This window comes from Pelodiscus sinensis, chromosome 14, assembly GCF_049634645.1.
Source record: "Pelodiscus sinensis isolate JC-2024 chromosome 14, ASM4963464v1, whole genome shotgun sequence".
NCBI classification, from domain to species: domain Eukaryota; kingdom Metazoa; phylum Chordata; order Testudines; family Trionychidae; genus Pelodiscus; species Pelodiscus sinensis.
The window spans coordinates 25,258,891-25,277,199 of record NC_134724.1 but is presented as its reverse complement, the minus strand read 5'-3'; the positions used below and the strand labels follow the sequence as shown (position 1 = coordinate 25,277,199).

The 18,309-nt window shown below is 42.3% G+C and overlaps 1 protein-coding gene across 1 annotated transcript in view; it reads left to right on the top strand.

Moving 5' to 3' along the window:
- The window catches only part of GNB5 (G protein subunit beta 5), a 31,789-nt gene extending 18,278 nt beyond the window's left edge, over nt 1–13,511 (top strand). Inside the window, exons 7-11 of the mRNA XM_075897255.1 lie at nt 6,961–7,052; nt 7,191–7,239; nt 10,114–10,210; nt 12,352–12,518; nt 12,972–13,511. Of these exons, the coding sequence (XP_075753370.1) occupies nt 6,961–7,052; nt 7,191–7,239; nt 10,114–10,210; nt 12,352–12,518; nt 12,972–12,983 (417 nt within the window). The 3' untranslated portion in view covers nt 12,984–13,511. The remainder of the gene's footprint in view (nt 1–6,960; nt 7,053–7,190; nt 7,240–10,113; nt 10,211–12,351; nt 12,519–12,971) is intronic.
- Nucleotides 13,512–18,309: the final 4,798 nt, after the last annotated feature.

Below are 18,309 nucleotides of genomic sequence, written 5' to 3'. Positions count from 1 at the left end.
CCTGGAATCAGCCGCTGATCAGTTTCAACAGGCTGAATCTGGATGCCAGTTCCGACTTACATACAGATTCAACTTAAGAACCCCAGGCGTCCCCAAGTCAGCTGCTGCTGAAACTGATCAGCGGCTGATTCCAGGAAGCCCAGGGCAGAGCAACTCTGCCTCGGGCTTCCTCTAGTCAGCACTGGTCAGTTTCAGCAGCGGCTGACTTGGGGATGCCTGGGGCAGAGCAGCTGGGGTCTCCAGCAGACCAGGGAAACGCGGAGCAAAGCCGGGGAGCACGCGGGCAGCGGGACAGCCCAGACGTGTCGTGGCTGTCCCGCTGCCGGCGTCCTCCGAGGCTTTGCTCCCCGTCTCCCTGGTCTGCTGGAAACAGCAGACCAGCTAGACGGAGAGCAAAGACAGCCGCGGTGCGTCTGGGCTGTCCCGCTGCCCACGTGCTCCGCGGCTTTGCTCAGCAGACCAGGGAGATGCGGAGCAGCTTTTCTCGCCCCGGAAGACGCGGGCGGCAGGACCGCGGCGCATCTGGGCGTCCCGCCGCTCCCATCCTCCGGGGCAAGAAAAACCCCATTCGTAACTGCGGATCCGACATAAGTCGGATCCGTGTAACTCGGGGACTGCCTGTACTCCACTTAGAGGAACAATCAGTTCCAAGCATACAAAATGAGAAGTGACTGTCTATGGAGTACTTCAGAAAGGGATTTAGGGGTATGTACTTAGCAAATTTCACCCTACGTTAAAATAACCCACTAAATGATCAAAAGCTTCTCCTCAGATGGGGAAAGACTAAGAGTTAAAGCAGTAAAAGCTCATAAAGGAAAAGGTGGCGTAGGCCTTCTGTAGATAGAATTCTGTTATGCTGTACATGGCTTTTCATACTTGTCGCTTCTTTGCCATCTCTGCTCCCTACTTGGATTCATGTAGCGGACTTGATCATCAGAGTTGCTAGAGCTCTGTGCAATGCATCTGGGTTGGGGAGTAAAGGATGCATATGCCACCTTTTTGATAACTCCTGCCCCAGAAGCGTGGAGGTAGCTAAGGGCTAGTTTAGCCTCAACACATGTTACGTGGGCCACAGGTGGCATAGAGATGAGGGGGTAGATCTTTACCCATCACTAAGTGTCCTTTGCTCTTCAGCAGCATTAACAGCATTTTCAGATACTTCATTGAAGATTCATGCCACCTGCTCTCCCATGCCCTCAGCCTAAGTTATATCAGAAAGGGGAAAGAAGTACACTGCCAGGGGAGTGCTCTGTCCAGCTGCACAACTGAGTTATGGTAGAGACTGTTTTGACACTGTGCCAGGCAGTGTATCAAGGAGTATAACAGTGTCTTAGATTTTGTCTTCATACAGTGCTTAGGTATGAGCTTGTCTTCACTGCAAAGTTAACTTGAGTTATAATGCAAGTACTGCAAAACAAACACTTCACTCCAATGTGCTAGTATTTTCTCAACCCCAGTTGACTGGTCCTTCAGGGGGTACAGTAAAGGCTACAGGTCAAACTAGCACAATTCTTCAGCTGCTAATATGACCCCTCTGAATGATGACAATCCCCAGAGAGGTCTCTGAAACCTGTCATCATGCGAGACACTGAATCCAGCCGTATAAAGTGGAAATTCATAAGCTTCATGAAGGGACACATCCACCCTGATTGAATAAGCACTAATATAACATTCCCATCTCTGTACCCCTACCATCTGATTCTTTCACTTCATGCATCTGATGAAGTGAGTTGCAAGTCACAAAAGTGTATGCCCTAACTAAGTCTTCAAGGTGCCACCAGACTCCTTGTTGTTAGGGCTTGATTGTTTTGAGAGAGTGACCATTTGCTCCATTTGACTTTAGAGGGAGGTGTGGCGCGCTCGGCAGCTCAGAACATCAGGCCCAAGAGGTTTCTAAAACTGGGCATCCAAACTTAGACGCCACATCTGAAAATATGAACCCAGATGACTTGCCAAAGGCCATGCAAGGAGTTGACATTATAGACAAGATTAGAACTCAGGAGGATCTGGACTTTCAGGACCAGTACTGTCCCTATAAGAAACAGGAAATCCACTTTCTTACCTGTTGAGTGCATTGCAGTTGGACAGTAAGACTTGTGCTCAAAGGTGAAAGTAGGCCAGTGCACCCGGTACACTGCGCTGGTAAGAAAGTGGCAGGCTGGGAGTGCTGCAGGTAGAGGGGTATGCTCTTGTGCTGCCAGGCAGGACACCATGTGTGACTGGTTGGATCACAGAGGCCCCCTTGGGTGTGGTCATGCCAGGGAACTCACCTACCTGCTCTCTGGGGCGCTCCATTACTCTGGCCCGCTGCATTTGGATTCTGTTTCATCCACTCCAGTACAGCCAATTTGTGCTTTGAGCTTCCCTTTTGGCTTCCATGGTGCTCTCATGGGCAGCTTTTTGGGTTTCTTTCTGGGCTTCCAATTATATCTCCTTCAGTTGCATGGCTCTCTCATGGGCAACCTATTCCCTGTCAGCTTGCTTATCTATCTCTACTTTTCTGTAATTCCATTTGTCTTTTATGTTCATTTTCCTTTTCTGCCACTTGGGTTCTATGACATTCCAGTTTCTTTTGGGCCTCACTCTCCTTTTGCTGATTTCCCTGCTGCTATTTCCCTTACCTGAAATAAGCAAACAGAAAATAACAAATAAGTAACCACTTTGTCTGTTCCCTAGCCACCACACTTAGAACACGCTTAAAAATCATTAGCAGCATCCAGAGCAACCAGCTGTGCACACTATACTGCTAGACTATGCCACTGTGATGAGTTCAAACATAGAGATCCTCAGGAGATTGTCACCTGGTGTACTGGTCATGTCACTGAGCCTGCCAGCCTGCCCTCTGAGGCATGCCCCGCCATAGTCTCCTGCTGAGCCAGAAGCTCTGGTTACCCCCAGCCACGGTACAGAGCTCAGGTAACTTCCCCTCCCAGCAGAGCAACACAGACATTGAACTAGCTCAGCTCTAAGGCCACTGACAGCACCCAGGAACAGAGCCCCAAAGAGGACCAAAATGGTAAATAATCCCTCTTACTCTGTATAAAATTTTTACACAGAGAAAGCTTTTAAGTTCACCCCTTTTATCAATGAAAGAGAGAGATGTACAGTGGCAGGTGCAATTACTTACACTGGGCTTGATAATACACAAAAGTGTTTTTTTATTAAGTATTGCAACTGAAAACAAAGAGCTCAAAATAAGTTACTAAGTCAAAATGAACAAAACATGCCAGGTAATCCTAATACACTGAGAAACTAGTTACATGCAAATTCTTACCTTACAGTTCTAATCATCTCTTTCACAAGCAAGGCAGCCTCCTAGCTTGAACCCAATCCTTCGCCCTATCCAGTCTTATTTATTTAAAATATTTTTACCCTGTCTCTCTAGTTAAAATATTCAAGGCAGCTTTAAAAATTTTGTAAAATACAATAAGTATATCAATAAATTACACACACACACACACACACACACACACACACACACACACACACAAGACCTCCAAAGGGGGAGGCATAAAACTTGCTAAAACACCTCAAGAGGAGGAACGAACACACACACAGACACACACACCTAAACACCAATAAAAGCATTGGTAAAAAGGGTGGCCTTGGCCTGGTGTTGAAACAGTGTCAATGTTGGTGCCAGGCGAATGTCCCGGAGGGAGAGAATTCCATAGCCTAGGGGCAAAGGCTGAGAAGACCCTGCTCCAATATAGATGTCAACATTATCTCTGTATGTGGAGGAACAGGGAGCAAAACCTCCCGAGCTGACCTCAATCCCCGGACAGGTTTGTATAGGAGGAGACGATCCTTCAAATACCCCGGTCCCAACCCATTTAGGGCTTTATAAGTCATAACCAAGACCTCGAATTGTGCCTGGAAACAAATCAGAAGCCAGTACAACTGCTGGAGCACCAGCATAATGTGCTCCATATAACGAGTATTAGTTAAAACTCGAGCAGCCACATTCTGGACTAGTTGAAGCTTCTGAAGACTCTTCAAAGGTAGCCCCATGTAGAGCGCATTACAGTAATCCAAACGGGATGTGATAAGAGCATGAAACGCTTTAGCCAAGTCGTTCTTATTCCGGAAGGGTCACTGCTGGTGGATCAGCCGAAGCTGCCCAAAAGCACTCTTGGCCACTGAGGAAATCTAATTTCCAAATGTTAAAAAAGGGTCCAGGAGGACCCCCAAGCTGCGTGCCTGTTCTTTCATGGGGAATGTGACCCAGTCCAGAACAGGTAAAACACCACCTTTCCAGACAGATGGTTTCCGGATCCACAGGAAACCACAGTCTTATCTGGATTCAACTTCAGCCTACTCGACCTCATCTAGTTCATTGCTGCCTCCAGACACCGGTTCAGATTTATTGCTGCCATACCTGGATCCGTTGTCACAGAGAAATAGCATTGGGTGTCGTGCATATTGATAGCACAGGTAGGACCGGAACCACTGCAAGACCCTGCCTCTGATACCCAGCTCTACCAGGCGCTCCAGAAGGATATCATGATCAGTCATATCAGAAACTTCTGAGAGGTCCAAGAGAATCAACAGGGATGCACTCCCCCCTTGTCTGCCTCCCGGCATAGGTCATCTACCAGGGCAACCAAGGCGTTTTTTGTTCCAAAACCAGGCCTGAAGCCAGACTGAAATAGACCTAGATTATCCATTTCTTTCAAGAAAGCTTGGAGTTCCAACACCGACTGGATAATAGCTATTTACCTCACATGGGTCCAAGGAAGGCGTTTTAAGGAACAGCTTTATCACCACCTCTTTCAAAGTGGCGTGAACTGCCTCAGATCTAAAAGATGCATTAATAATGCTCTGGATCCAACCAGTCATCCCTTCTCGGCTCAATTTAATAAGCTAGGAAGGGCAGGGGTCGAGCGAGCACATGGTTGGTCACACTCCTCCAAACACCTTGTCCATATCCTCAGTCTGCCAAAGCTGAAACTAATCCAAAGAAAAATGACTGGGTGGTGTGCTCAACACATTCTGCATCTCACTTACATGACAGCCAGAGTCCAAATCAGATTGGATGCACATAATCTTATCTGCAAAGTGCTTTGCAAACAAATCACAGTGAATTGCTGAAGACTCCTCCATTTCGTCACGAGGGCCAGGCTGTAAGAGGCCCTGCACCACTCAAAACAATTCCACTGGACGGCACTGTGCAGATGCGATTCAGGCAGAGAAGTAACTATTATTCACTGTCAGCACCGCCACAGAATAGGCTCACAATTCAGCATTAACCAAATTCTTAGATGTTTCCAGCAGGCATCTTGGGTGATAAGTGGGAGGGGCCATATCCTCCTGTCTGACCATTCCCATTAGTGTTTGATTTCCTCCTTTGATAGCCCTTTTGCCCAAGGCAGGAATTCTTTGTGCTCACTTTAAATTTTTGTTTTGTGTGAGTGGAAAAGTTCTTGATCCAAAATTGGTTCCTGGACAAGGTGGCCTAGCCACACGTCCTGACATGACCAGCCGCAATCTAGGCTTACAGGAAAAACCATTCACGGATTGTTACCTTGAGCACAGATCCATTAAGTTTCTGGGGAATCAGTAATGGCCCACATTAGCACATTTAGAATTATAAACAGATCCACACTTCATATGTCTAACTTCACATACAAGAATGATGCATGCACAAAAACAGAATGTACACAGTGGTCAGGTTGTAACTTTAAAATTGACATGTTACCTGCTGCATTTCACCTAAAACATTTTTGAGTTATAAATAATCAGGGCTCAACAAATAATGTAATCTGCTCACCTGTGGTGAGTAGATTACAACCCGGAAGAGCTGGCGCAGAGCGATCTGCACATGCACAGAACAATCTGCGCATGCGCAGAGCGCAGAACCGCGCAGCTGGCGAGCAGGGCTCGCCGCCACTTGGCGAGCCCTGTACATAGTCATAAGCCAGTTTTCATAAAGCATGTGATCATGACACCACCCAGAGTGTGGGGCTCCCAGCCTGTCCTGCTGACCCCACTGTCTGGAAGCAGTGTTGCATCACCTGCATCTTGGCAGTGTGCAACCCTGGGAGGGGGAGGGAGTGGCAGGGTTTCTGTGTGCTGGCTTGCCACCACAGCTGCCCCCACAGGTACAGCTCCCATTTGGCCAGGAGAAGGAGTAGCATGAGGCAGGATAACCAACCTGACCAGGACTGCCCTAGTGCCAAGTCTTCCTCACACATGCCCCTGTACACACACATCCCACACTGCCTATGCTGAGCTTCCTGCACACTCCAACCCCTTGCCCTGAGCCATGCAGTGCAATACAACAGTATCCGTAAGAAATGTGTTACTTTCACCACTGTTTGTGCTTCTTCTGCTTATTAAACTAGTGTTCACAACAAGAGAACATTTCCTGGGGAGGAAAGGAAGGAAATGAATGGGACAAAGGATGAAAAAGATAAAGACAGAATGACTGAGTAGTTTAACAGAACTATTATTTTACTATCTGTAATTCTCTAGCAGCTCCTTTTATGTACTGCAAGGGGAGAATTCTACCTGTCTATCTAATCATCATGTATTTGTTTCAGAAACAACTGCAGGGGTCCTCTGTACAATTTTACTGCATGTACTTCTGACACACCCTGGGGGCAAACTTTCAGTGGGTGTGTGGCCCAGTGTCTGTACTGCAAAATTTACAAACATGACTGAATTGCAGGCACAAATCTGAGTGCTGGTGCCGCCACCTTCTCAATTATGAGTGCAAAACAGTAAATGGTGCAAGTACTCAAATTTTGTTCCTGCAAATCTTTGTGTGCTCATTAAAAGGGAGATTGCAGTTCTAGGCTTTCTGAAAGTGTAGCTACAGTATGTGGGGAGCTTTATATCTTTTTAGGAGATGTAAGGTGCAGAACCTAACTGGGACAGAAAGGGTGTTTCTATGCAGGGTTGATTTTTATCTATGTGACTTGGTGTGTATATAACTGGGGCAATTATTTCTCTTTTTAGGGGTGTGACAAGAAAGCCATGGTTTGGGACATGAGATCTGGACAGTGTATCCAGTCATTCGAAACTCATGAATCAGATATCAATAGTGTCCGGTCAGTGCCTTTCTGGCAGAGCACTTTTATAACATGGAAATACAAAGCTATATATTGATTTTTCTTTCTGAAAGCCTGCTTCATTTGACTAACATATCCATTGTACTACTCTTTTTTTTTTCCTCCTCCCTTGAACAGATACTACCCAAGTGGGGATGCTTTTGCCTCTGGTTCTGATGATGCCACGGTAAGTTCATTCAAGAACTTCATTTAGAAAAGTGTTATGAAGTCTCATATCTTAAATCCTTACAAAGAATGGGCTACATTTACAGCTGACAGATGTGAATTTATTAGACACAAGTTATTAGAATTCCTAGCTGGCCTTTGAAAGTTTTTGGTTGGGAAGATTTCTGTGTGAAATCGCTCAACTTCATGCATGCCATCAGATGAGCAGGGTCACAATGGGAGGCATGCAAGGAGGTTTCAAAAGGTAGATAGGCAAATACTCAAACTTCCTCCATTAATCTGTCTATAAAATTTGCAGTCACATTTGTTTGCACAGGCAAACTAAATCTGAATGGGCTGTGTATGGCCCCCCGAGTTTTGTATGCACGTAGAATCCCGCTGAAACTGGACTGACTCTCTGCCATTTTAAACTGTGCTCCATTCTTGGGAACTGCTAGCGGGACTGAACTCCTTCTCCTCTGTGGTGTCTCTAGGATCTGACCCCAAATCAGGTCATCTGGTGAGGCCAGTTGAACAGAGCAAAAGCCACAAATGTTTGTGTAAAGGTAGCTTAAAGCTGCTGCTCTGCGTGGGCCAGTCTGTCTGCATTGTGCAGGTCTAATTTATTCTGGACTGCAACAAACATGAAGGCACAAAAACACAGGCAAGGTTTAGCACTGCACCAACCTCATTCTGGAGCATAGACCAACTTCCAAGCATTCATGGAGGGAAGCAGCCACCCTCGCTGTGATGCAGTGGGCCTGTCCAGGCTAGAGCAGCCTCTGGCTCATGGTGCAACATGGCAGGCTGGTTAAACATATAATTTAACCAGTTAACACTTTTAAGTGGGATTTTACATCTCTAGTCTGTTTTCCACTTCACTCAAATTTGTCTTCTTATTTCAGAAATTGTTATAGGAACTAACATCAGCTTTCTCCTTTGCAAAGTTGTGAATATATGACAGCCCCACAGTGAGGCATCACAAAAGGCAGGATTTGGGTTGACTATGGGTATTAATCACCAATGCACAGTTCTCTACTCTTGACATAAAATAGTAACTCCAGCAGCTAATCACATTAATAGGCCTTTATCTTCTCCTTGGAGGTTGGTTCTCTTAGTCTTGAAGTCTTCATATTAAGTCTGGATGCTCTTCTGAAATGTGTGTTTTGGCCACACTCGGGTTAATGGGCTCAACACAAGATGAAATTCTGACTTCCATTATACAGAAGGTCAGACTAGATCAGGGGTTTTCAAACTCTGGGTCGTGACTTCCAGCCAGCAAGCAGCTTGCCCTTATGAGACACTTTGTTTACTGTGTCTCCACAGATATAAGCGATCGCAGCTCCCGTGGCCGAGGATTGTTGTCCCCAGCCAATGGGAGCTGTAGAAAGTGGTGCAGACTGAGACACCACATTGTCTGGAGATAGTGCATACCATTTTGTAGAAGCCAAAAGCCTCTGTTATAAATTAATACATCTAGCACATCGAGAATACAGTGAGCATCTGCATTGTGGAAGCAGTGAAATGGAGAACTTCTCCATCACTAAGGGTATTCATTCATATAAGAACACACTCATTTTTCAAAAGTACCACAAATGCATCTAATCGCTTATGTGTGATTTTTTTTTTCTCTGAACTGAATAGAAGAATGGAAAATTCCATCTTCATACTTTGGAGGACGGAGATAGGTCAATTCCTCAGATTAAAGGATATTTTTAAATTAGAAATGGCAAATTGCTGCTTTTAAATTGAGAATATTGAGAGGAGCACTGCAAGACTTCTGTTACTCAAAACGAATGTTTTGGGTTGTTTGGTCCTGATTGATGAGCTGTCATAAATTAATGTTTATATAGGCTTTTTCTCACCTGAAGTGAACAGACCCATTAGTCAAGATTTTCTGACAGAATTATTCATTAGTTCATAGTACCAGGAAACGCTGACTTCAAATACTTTGCAATTTATAACAGGTCTGTGAATAATACAGTCTCTGCTTTATGCTCAGACTTGAATATCAGCCATTTTTCATGAGTAAGACTTTCATATTAACAAACCCAGCTAGCCAGTGTTTGCTTAGATTTTACTTATTGAAGCCGGCAATCTGAAATACAGCTTCAAAAGCACACATGAATTCAGGGCTGAGTAAGTGCTACAGAAATTTTGGTTTCAATATAGAAATTTCCATATTAAACAAGTTGAAACATATTAGTAAATAATGGAGGAATAAACATGTGAAGACAGTCTATAGGACTGACTGGAAATTTTTCAGCAAAAGGTTTTTGTTTCATTTTTTTGGTTGGAAATTGCTGATTCATCCAAATCAAAACCAAAATGCTGTATGGAAATATATTGATTGTGGTTCAATTTCCATTGGGAAGCTTTCTTAGGTCTAGGATGGAAATTTCTAGAATCTTTTTCTCTCTATGGTTTCTCATGATAAATTTTCAAAGTTGTTCATTCTGATGCAGGATGAAAACAAATTCTGAAAGCTCAACTTTTTTATTTTTTGGTGAAATGGAATTCTTGTTTTCTGGTCAGTCCTAAAAGGCTGTTCCACCCTACAGCTGTAAACATATAATAAAGCAGAAGGGCAGGTAGACTGTGAATGTAGGAACCCACAGTTCCTCTCTGCATCAACATGGAGAAATGACCTAAGGAATGCACAGTGAATAGCTCAGTTTAGGCCAGTCAGTCTTAGGTCATTTAGATCACAGTTGAGATCCACGTGTCTAAACAACCTGTGTAGTGGTCCCAAGTACTCTTTATAGAGTGGCCTATTCCACATCATGCTCACAGAGGTGTAATTCCTTTCCCTTTGCTCCTCACACTTTGCATAGTGTAGTAGTTGGGTCTAGTCCTTCGTGATAGATGTATCATGTTGTTTTTGCTTTAATTCTAGTGTCGTTTATATGACCTTCGTGCAGATAGAGAAGTAGCAATTTATTCCAAAGACAGCATCATTTTTGGAGCTTCTAGCGTGGATTTTTCTCTCAGTGGTGAGCTTTGAATTTTGGGGGCTATTTAGGTTTTTGCTGGGGGGAAGCATTTAGACTGAGGTTGTAATGTCATACTTTTTTCTGTTTAAATTGAAAATGTTTGTTGTTACAAATAAGAGATAAATTAAATGTTGGGTGGGGGTGGAGAGAATTCCCACCCATTAAAATATCATCATCTTTTGTAAAAGATTTTTATTAAGTACAGGCAGTCCCCGAGTTATGCGAACGGGGATTTTCTCGCCCCGGAGGACTGGGGCAAGAAAAGCTGCTCCCTGTCTCCCTGGTCTGCTGCGGGAGCCAGCAGACCAGGGAGACGGGGAGCAAAGCGGCGCAGGACCCGGGGCTGGACCCGCGACGCTTCCAGCTGATCTGAAAGCGCCGCGGGTCTGGCCCCGGGTCCTGCGCCGCTTTGCTCAGCATCTCTCTGGTCTGCAGACCAGGGAGACGCTGAGCAAAGCCGCGCGGGACCCGGGCCAGACCGCGGCACTTCAAGCTGATCTGGAAGCACCGCGGGTCCGGCCAGGGTCCTCCGCCGCTTTGCTCCGCGTCTCTCTGGTCTGCTGGGGGGGACGCAGCTAGTGCCCCCCTCAGCAGACCAGGGAGATGTGGAGCAAAGCCCGGGGCCTGTGGTAGAGCAGGTGGAGTGCTGCCGGTTGGTCCCGCAGCACCGCTCCTTGGCGCTACTGGACCAACCCAGCAGCACCCCAGCTACTCTGCCCCAGGAGTCCTGATTCAGCCGCTACTGATCAGTTTCAGCAGTGGCTGAATCAGGACGCCTGGGGCAGAGCAGATGGGGTGCTGCTGGGTTGGTCCAGTAGCGCCGAGGAGCGGCCGCGCTACTGGACCAACCCAGCAGCACCCGAGCTGCTCTGCCCCAGGCGTCCCCAAGTTAGCCGCTGCTGAAACTGACCAGCGGCTGACTACAGGAAGCCCGAGGCAGAGTTGCTCTGCCCCAGGCTTCCTGGAATCAGCTGCTGATCAGTTTCAGCAGCAGCTGACTTGGGGACGCCTGGGGTTCTTAAGTTGAATCTGTATGTAAGTCAGAACTGGTGTCCAGATTCAGCGGCTGAATCTGGATGCCAGTTCCGACTTACATACAGATTCAACTTAAGAACAAACCTACAGTCCCTATCTTGTACATAACCCGGGGACTGCCTGTAATGCAATTGCTTATTACTTAATTGTAGCAACAAATAATATGTTGCTATAGGATGAAATCCTGGCTCCACAGAAGTCAATGGGCCAGGATTTCACCCCTCATGCTTAAATACACCTCAAATGCAACTAGATATAGAATATTGGCCACTTTTTGTATTTAGAGTATATCTATAAATAGTTCACAAAAGGATAATACAAGATTAATAAATGTTATAAGCATGTTACAGACCTGAGTGGTATATGAGTAGCAGTAGTTGTAGGTGATTATATAAGCCACAGTTGTGAGCAAAATATCGAACTGTTTGAATTGATAACAAGCGATAATAATTGATCCTTTATTAAAACATCTATTATCACTTGGTAATCTTTTATAAACATACCCAAAATATGATCAGAATATTTTTTTCTGCTATTTTAAAGTTTTCTATTTGCCTTCAGTCTATATTCCTCCTTTGAATTAATCTTTCATCTGTAACAGTTGAAAGGATATAGAATGTTATGAAAGGAAAAGTGCAATCATAAAATGTTTAACATTCTTTTAAATGAGGGCTCAAATGCCATTACTTTTCAGTTGAAGAAAATGGATTCTGCTGGTCACCTATTACTGGCAATTAATATCCAGAGCCATGATAGCACATATTAAGTGTCATGTAATTACAAATTAAAATACATTTTCTGTAGCAACATGGGTATCTAAAAATTGAGGCCGGACTTCCATGATATAGGGTTAGAATGCATAAAACGTAATTAATCAGATTTTTAATGAACCTTTGTGTTGAAGCAGCATCCTGTAGTGCCCATGAAAGTAGAGTGAGGATGGCCTAGTATTTAAGGTGTAGGATTATCAGAAGATCTGACTTCACCTCAAACTTCTTATGAATAGCTTTTGCTTCAGCCAGAAAACTCGTCTTTCATTAACTCTTAGTACTTAGAAGTTTAACCATTTAATCTATTATTCTGTATAAATGTATTTCTATTTGCAGGTCGCCTACTATTTGCTGGTTACAATGATTACACTATAAATGTATGGGATGTTCTGAAAGGGTCTCGTGTATCCATTCTGTTTGGACATGAAAACAGAGTTTGCACCTTAAGAGTTTCACCTGATGGAACTGCATTCTGTTCAGGATCATGGGATCACACTCTACGAGTAAGGGATTTTTCTTACCAAACCGCTCCCCCCCCCCCCCCCCCCAAAAAAAAACCCATGGGTTTCCACTGGTAAATTCATTATAGAAAATGTCCAGGGGATAGAATGTGACACAAGTTGTTTTAAAGAAATCCAGGCCCATTCATTTCATAGCTACTGCTGCAAACAGTAGATAAGGTTTAAATGATATTTCCCCAGGTCAAGAATGTATTCACCATTCAAAGAAAGTTTGCAGAACATTAACACTAATAATTAAACACTGGGAAATTACAGGTTATAAATTAAAGCAACTTCTTCATTCTCAACTATTTACACATAAATCTCCTTAACAAATTCCAAGAAAATATTTTTGGCTCACTTCTAAATTAACCAGGCTTTTGATAAAAACCAAAATGTTTGTATAGAATATAAAATATAATTCCCTAAAGAATTGTTCAACTTTTGTCTCTGCAGATCTGGGCTTAAGATGTAGTGCAGTTTTCAAATGCAAATGAAGATTGATACCTTGGGCTACAAAGAAAAGGAAATTTCATTCTGCAAATGTAAAATGTCCTTTAGAAAGATGTAGCATTTCTGTTGTAGTTCCCATGACTTATTGATGAGTTGCAAATCAAATTAAAACAAAACAAAACAAGCTGGGACAACTTGTTAGCCAGGAATTAATTCAGTGTATTAGCTACGCTATCAAATGTTCTTACTGAAAACACAAATATACACAACTAGATAGTAAAGGTTATCTGCTTTTAACACATAGCAAACGTCAACTTGAAGTATAACATGTTTTTAATTCTGAGACTACCTTCTTTCATTAGAGATAGTTTAGATAATTCTAAAACCAGACTTTTCTCTGAAATCATCTGTATCATAGAATTTTGTAGTCCAGGGCATATTATGTATTTATTATTTGCAATGATTGATTTTTTTTTTTTAAGGAAAATTGAAAAAAAACCCAAACACCTGATTTTATCTGGGTATACACTATGATTTTTGAAACATTCCGTAGTAGTGCATTGAATTTGTGTGTAAAAAGTTAGAAAGTAAATCAGTTTTCTGACCCTTTATTATGGAATTACAGATGACTCAATAATGCTAATAATTAGAGAGCATAGAATCTAATGTTGAAGATACTAGTTGTCATAAGCAGTATTTTTTTGTTTAAAAAAGTCATTTCAATCCCAGTTTTTTTTCTTATAGATTTTTAGATTATATTAACTATATCATCTCTGTTACCCAAATTTAAAGCATTCAAGTAAACACAAAGATAAGCTAAACTATGAGTAGTATAATTCATGGTTAATAGTAGTATAATACATAGTCACAAGGTAATATTTTAACCAGTAGTTTCATGGACATTTTTAGATGTATCACTTGGTGAGTGAATTTTCTTTGAACTAGAGATACTACTTCTAAGTACTAATGATACTGATTATAAAATATTCATAAGTCAGTCATACTAAGTCTCTGATCCTGACTCTCATTTACAATAAGGCCACTTCATACCATTCTAACAGTGGCAAGCAGCCTTAAAGTGCTACAAATGTAATATATTTACATTTTAAGGTCTCTTCACAATGTCAGAGCAGCATAAAATGTCCTTAATGTAAATGAGAGTCAGATCCTCTGAGCTGAATTCCATAGTCCTTTCAAGTCCTTACAAGCATCACTAACTTCAGTGGACACTTTTATCCTAGCAGAACTGTAGCATCAGAGCCTATATGGAAAATGCACAAAACTAAAAATTGGGAAAAGCCGTTTAAGGAACCAATCATGCCAAAACTTATTACAGCCACTGTACTTACTATAATAAGTAGTCTCATCAAATCAATGGGACTCCTCAGCCAATGATGCCAGCAGTAAATATTTGTAGGATCTGGTCCTGTGGGTGAAAGTTGTCATGTAATATACGTTCACTATGCCCATATAGATCCAACAATATTTAAAGCTGTAGTTGTATTCATATGTTGAAAACTACTAAGGGCCAGACTGGGCCTTCTTTGCTCATACTGAATGGTACCTTACCGCTAAACTAGTCCCATTGAACTGGATAGAGGTAAAGGAGAAGTAAGGTACTATTCATTGTGGGTGAGGGTAGTACAGTCAGGCTTTCAAAATGCAATGAATGAGCTACATCTCTGAACGAATGAAATCTATATTTTATATTTAGATTCAGTCAAAAGTAAAGAATTGTCTCTTGGGGTTGGTAGTTCACATTAAAATATCAATAACTTCATTCCATTTTAAAAGGTGATCATTTAAAAAAAGTTGAGTATATAATATTTGTACTAGAAACGGTCTCCTCATTCATGACAACATCTTGCTCCATAAATCCAGAACTAATTAATTTAGGCCATTGACCCAATCGTTCACTTTACAGGGAGAAGATGAGCCTTCACTCCTTGTTAAAATTGTTTTTGTTTGTTTGTTTCTGCTTAGAAAAGTCAGCTCCAGTGCTTTGCAATATTTGTGGCAATTTATCCCTGTAACAAATTGAATGAACTATGGAAATTGTCTGGAGCTCATTGTGCAATATTGAGTTACTACACTGTATGCATTTGTTCAAAAAAATTAATATTAATGTTTAGATAGTATTTATTGGTAAGATATTTGTTTTTAAACATACTACGTTGTGTTGATACTTATGAATGGCCTAAATATAATAAATCATATTTTACTTATTGAGAAAATGTGTATTTACAGTCATCTTGCACATAAGTTACATGCTTTTAATTAAATCCTTGGTATATGTTCATGGCAACGAAGACTTTGCTCTATAACCGACTGCTCATTTGTCCTACAAAAGACCTGATACAGTCAGAATCTGAATATGATAGAAAGTAGCTGTGCTGCTTGTCATGAAGAAAGAGCCATGGTAAGCAAAGGCAATTATGTGAGATCTGTCTCTGCAGCATATCTGTGAATTCCTCTATCCCTTCAGCAAGGAAAAAGGAGAAAACTGCTGGAGGAAGTGTTAGGTCCCTGAGGACTTGAAAAGGGCAAACCTAGCATGTGTATATTAAAGGTGGAACAAAGAGAACGTGGGGTATAATAGACCAATACCTGGAATGATACTGGAATAAATTAAGTTATGAATATATGACCATCTAGAACAGGGGTGGGCAACCAAAAATTGTGAATGGGCCACATGAGTGGCCCTTCTTCACCTCAGTGGGCTGCAGCAGCCTGTGGCCCTGAAGCCCTGCTCTCTGCCCCCCCCCCTTTTCACCTCACACACTGGGGCACCGTAACTCCACACTGACCTGCTCCTCTCCCTTCCAGCACTTTCAGAGGGTGCAAATTGCCTGATTTGTGCTCCGTCCTGCTCCTCTCTCCCCCCCCCCCCCCCACCAGAACTGGAATGCTGCAAACAGCTGATTCACAGCGTTCCAACTCTGGGAGGGAAGGAGAGAAGTGGGGATAGAGCATTAATTAGGCAATTTGTGGCTCCTCTGAAAGTGCTGGCATGGAAGGGGTGTGTGTGTAGAAAGTGTCCTTCCCCAGTGCACAAGAGGCATATGGAGGAGAGGGGCAGCTAGAGGGTCTGTGGGCTACAGCCACAGCGACTCAAAGTCTGCTCACCACTGACATAGAAGATATTAGGAGTTACAAGGAATAGCCAGCATGGATTTGTTAAGAAGAAATCATAGCAAACTGATCTAATTTCCATCTTTGACATGGTTACTGGCCTAATCAATGGATTGGTGTTGGGAAGCAGTAGATGTGATCTATCTTTTTTGGCTTTTTACCCAATCCTACATGATATTCTCATTAGCAAACTAGGGAAATGTGATCTAGATCAAGTGACTATGAGTGTCCAACTGGTTGTCAGACCATACTCAAAGAGTAATTATAAATGGTTTGCTGTCAAACTAGAAGGGTAAATCTAGTTGAGTCCTGCAGTGGGTTCTCCTAGGTCCAATATTATTCAATATTTTCATTAATAATTTGAATAATGGAGTGAAGAGTGTGTTTTATAAAATTTGCAGATGGCATCATGCACTATGGAAGACAGGATTAGCACTCAAAATTACGTTGGACAATTGAACTTGAACGAGTTTGAAATGAAATAGAAAAAATGCAAAGTACTTTGCTTAAGAAGGAAAATCAAGTTCACAACAACAAAATGGAGAAATTGGCTAGGAAGTAGTACTGCTGAAAAGACTGGGGATTACAGTGAATCACAAATTGAGTATGAGCCAACAATGTGATGCAGTTGCGAAAAAGTCTATCATTTTAGGGGGTATTAGCAGGAGTGTTGTATGTAGACTGCAGGCTTTTTTCGGAAGAAGCTTTCCAGAAGAGATCTTCCAGAAATCATCTTCTGAAAGAGAGCGTCCACACTGCCAAAACGCATCAAAAAAGCGGTCTGCTTTTTCAAAAGATAGCGTCCATTCAGTGTGGATGCTATCTCACATTTAAGCTGTGATTACCAAGGACCAGGGCACCTGTGCTTTTTCCTCTTTCCTCTTCTTTTGAAAGAACTCCCTCTTCCCTGTCAATGCACGCCTTTTTCCGAAAGAGCTCTTTCGGAAAAAGGCTTCTTCCTCATAGAAAGAGGTTTACCAATGTCAGGGGAAAAACCTGCTATTCTTTCTATTTTCTTTTGAAAGAACGCAATTGCAGTATGGATGGACATACGTGAATTTTTTCGGAAAAACAGCTGTTTTTCTGAAAAAACTCTGTAGTTTAGACATATAGCCTAAAACACAGAAGGTAACTGTTTCTTTACTCTGCACTGGAGAGGCTTCAGGTGGCATACTATGTCCAATTCTGGGCACCCTGCTTTTGAAGGACAGCAAGAAAATTATATTTATACAAAGAAAGGTTTAAAAAATAACTGAGTATGTTTAGTCTTGAGACAAGAAGACTGGATGGAGCGGACCTGATAAGTCTTGAAATATGCTGAAAGCTGTTCTAAAAAGGACTGTCATCAATTTTTCTCCATGTCCTCTGATGATAGGCCAAGCAATAATGAGCTTCATCTGCAGCAACAGAGTTAGGTTAAATATTAGGAAAAACTTTGTAACTATATGTATATAATACAACTTACATCTGTAGTAACATTAGCAGAAGTATCTATCCTGGGAGAGCAGTAGTAAATGGGATACAATGCAGGACTGAGCAGGCTGACCATAAACAAGGTCAAAGTACAGTACTTAGTATAAAAGGAAAGCTACATCAAGGGCCAATTCACTCTCAAACAGTCATCGCTTCATTCTGTTAAAATTAATGTATAAACAGGAAGGGAGGAACAGGAATATGCTAGAGAAATAGTTACTGAATCTCTCTTGCCATGGGAAATGCCATCGCAAATTCCTCTTAGAAGATTTACAATCACAGAGGAAAGCTCTGATTTAAACAAATTTTATACAGTTGCCCTAGTGAAAAGAAAAAAGTAACATCACAGGTTTATTATCCAAAATTAACTCATAAACCAAAGTTTAAATTTCCCTGGTAAAAAAAATCCATTCCCTTATAAGGGGTTGTTACACTGAGTTTGCCCTAACAATGAACCTAGGAGAACAGGCCTGTTCTTGATAGTGATCTAACCACAACAAGCTGCAATAGGATTGATTCCAAATATCTGTATTTTTAGACTATTTCTAAGTAGATTTACTGCTCATACTAGTCTTCAAGATGGAAGACTTCCCTTTCACACTGGATAAGTACAGCAAAGACAGCAGCATTAGCTGCCCTGTAATGGATCTTGATTCTATTCTGAAGAGCGAGAGGGCACTTCACTGTACATCCCAGTTGGTTACTCTTATTGGATTGTTTGCTAAGATTACCACTG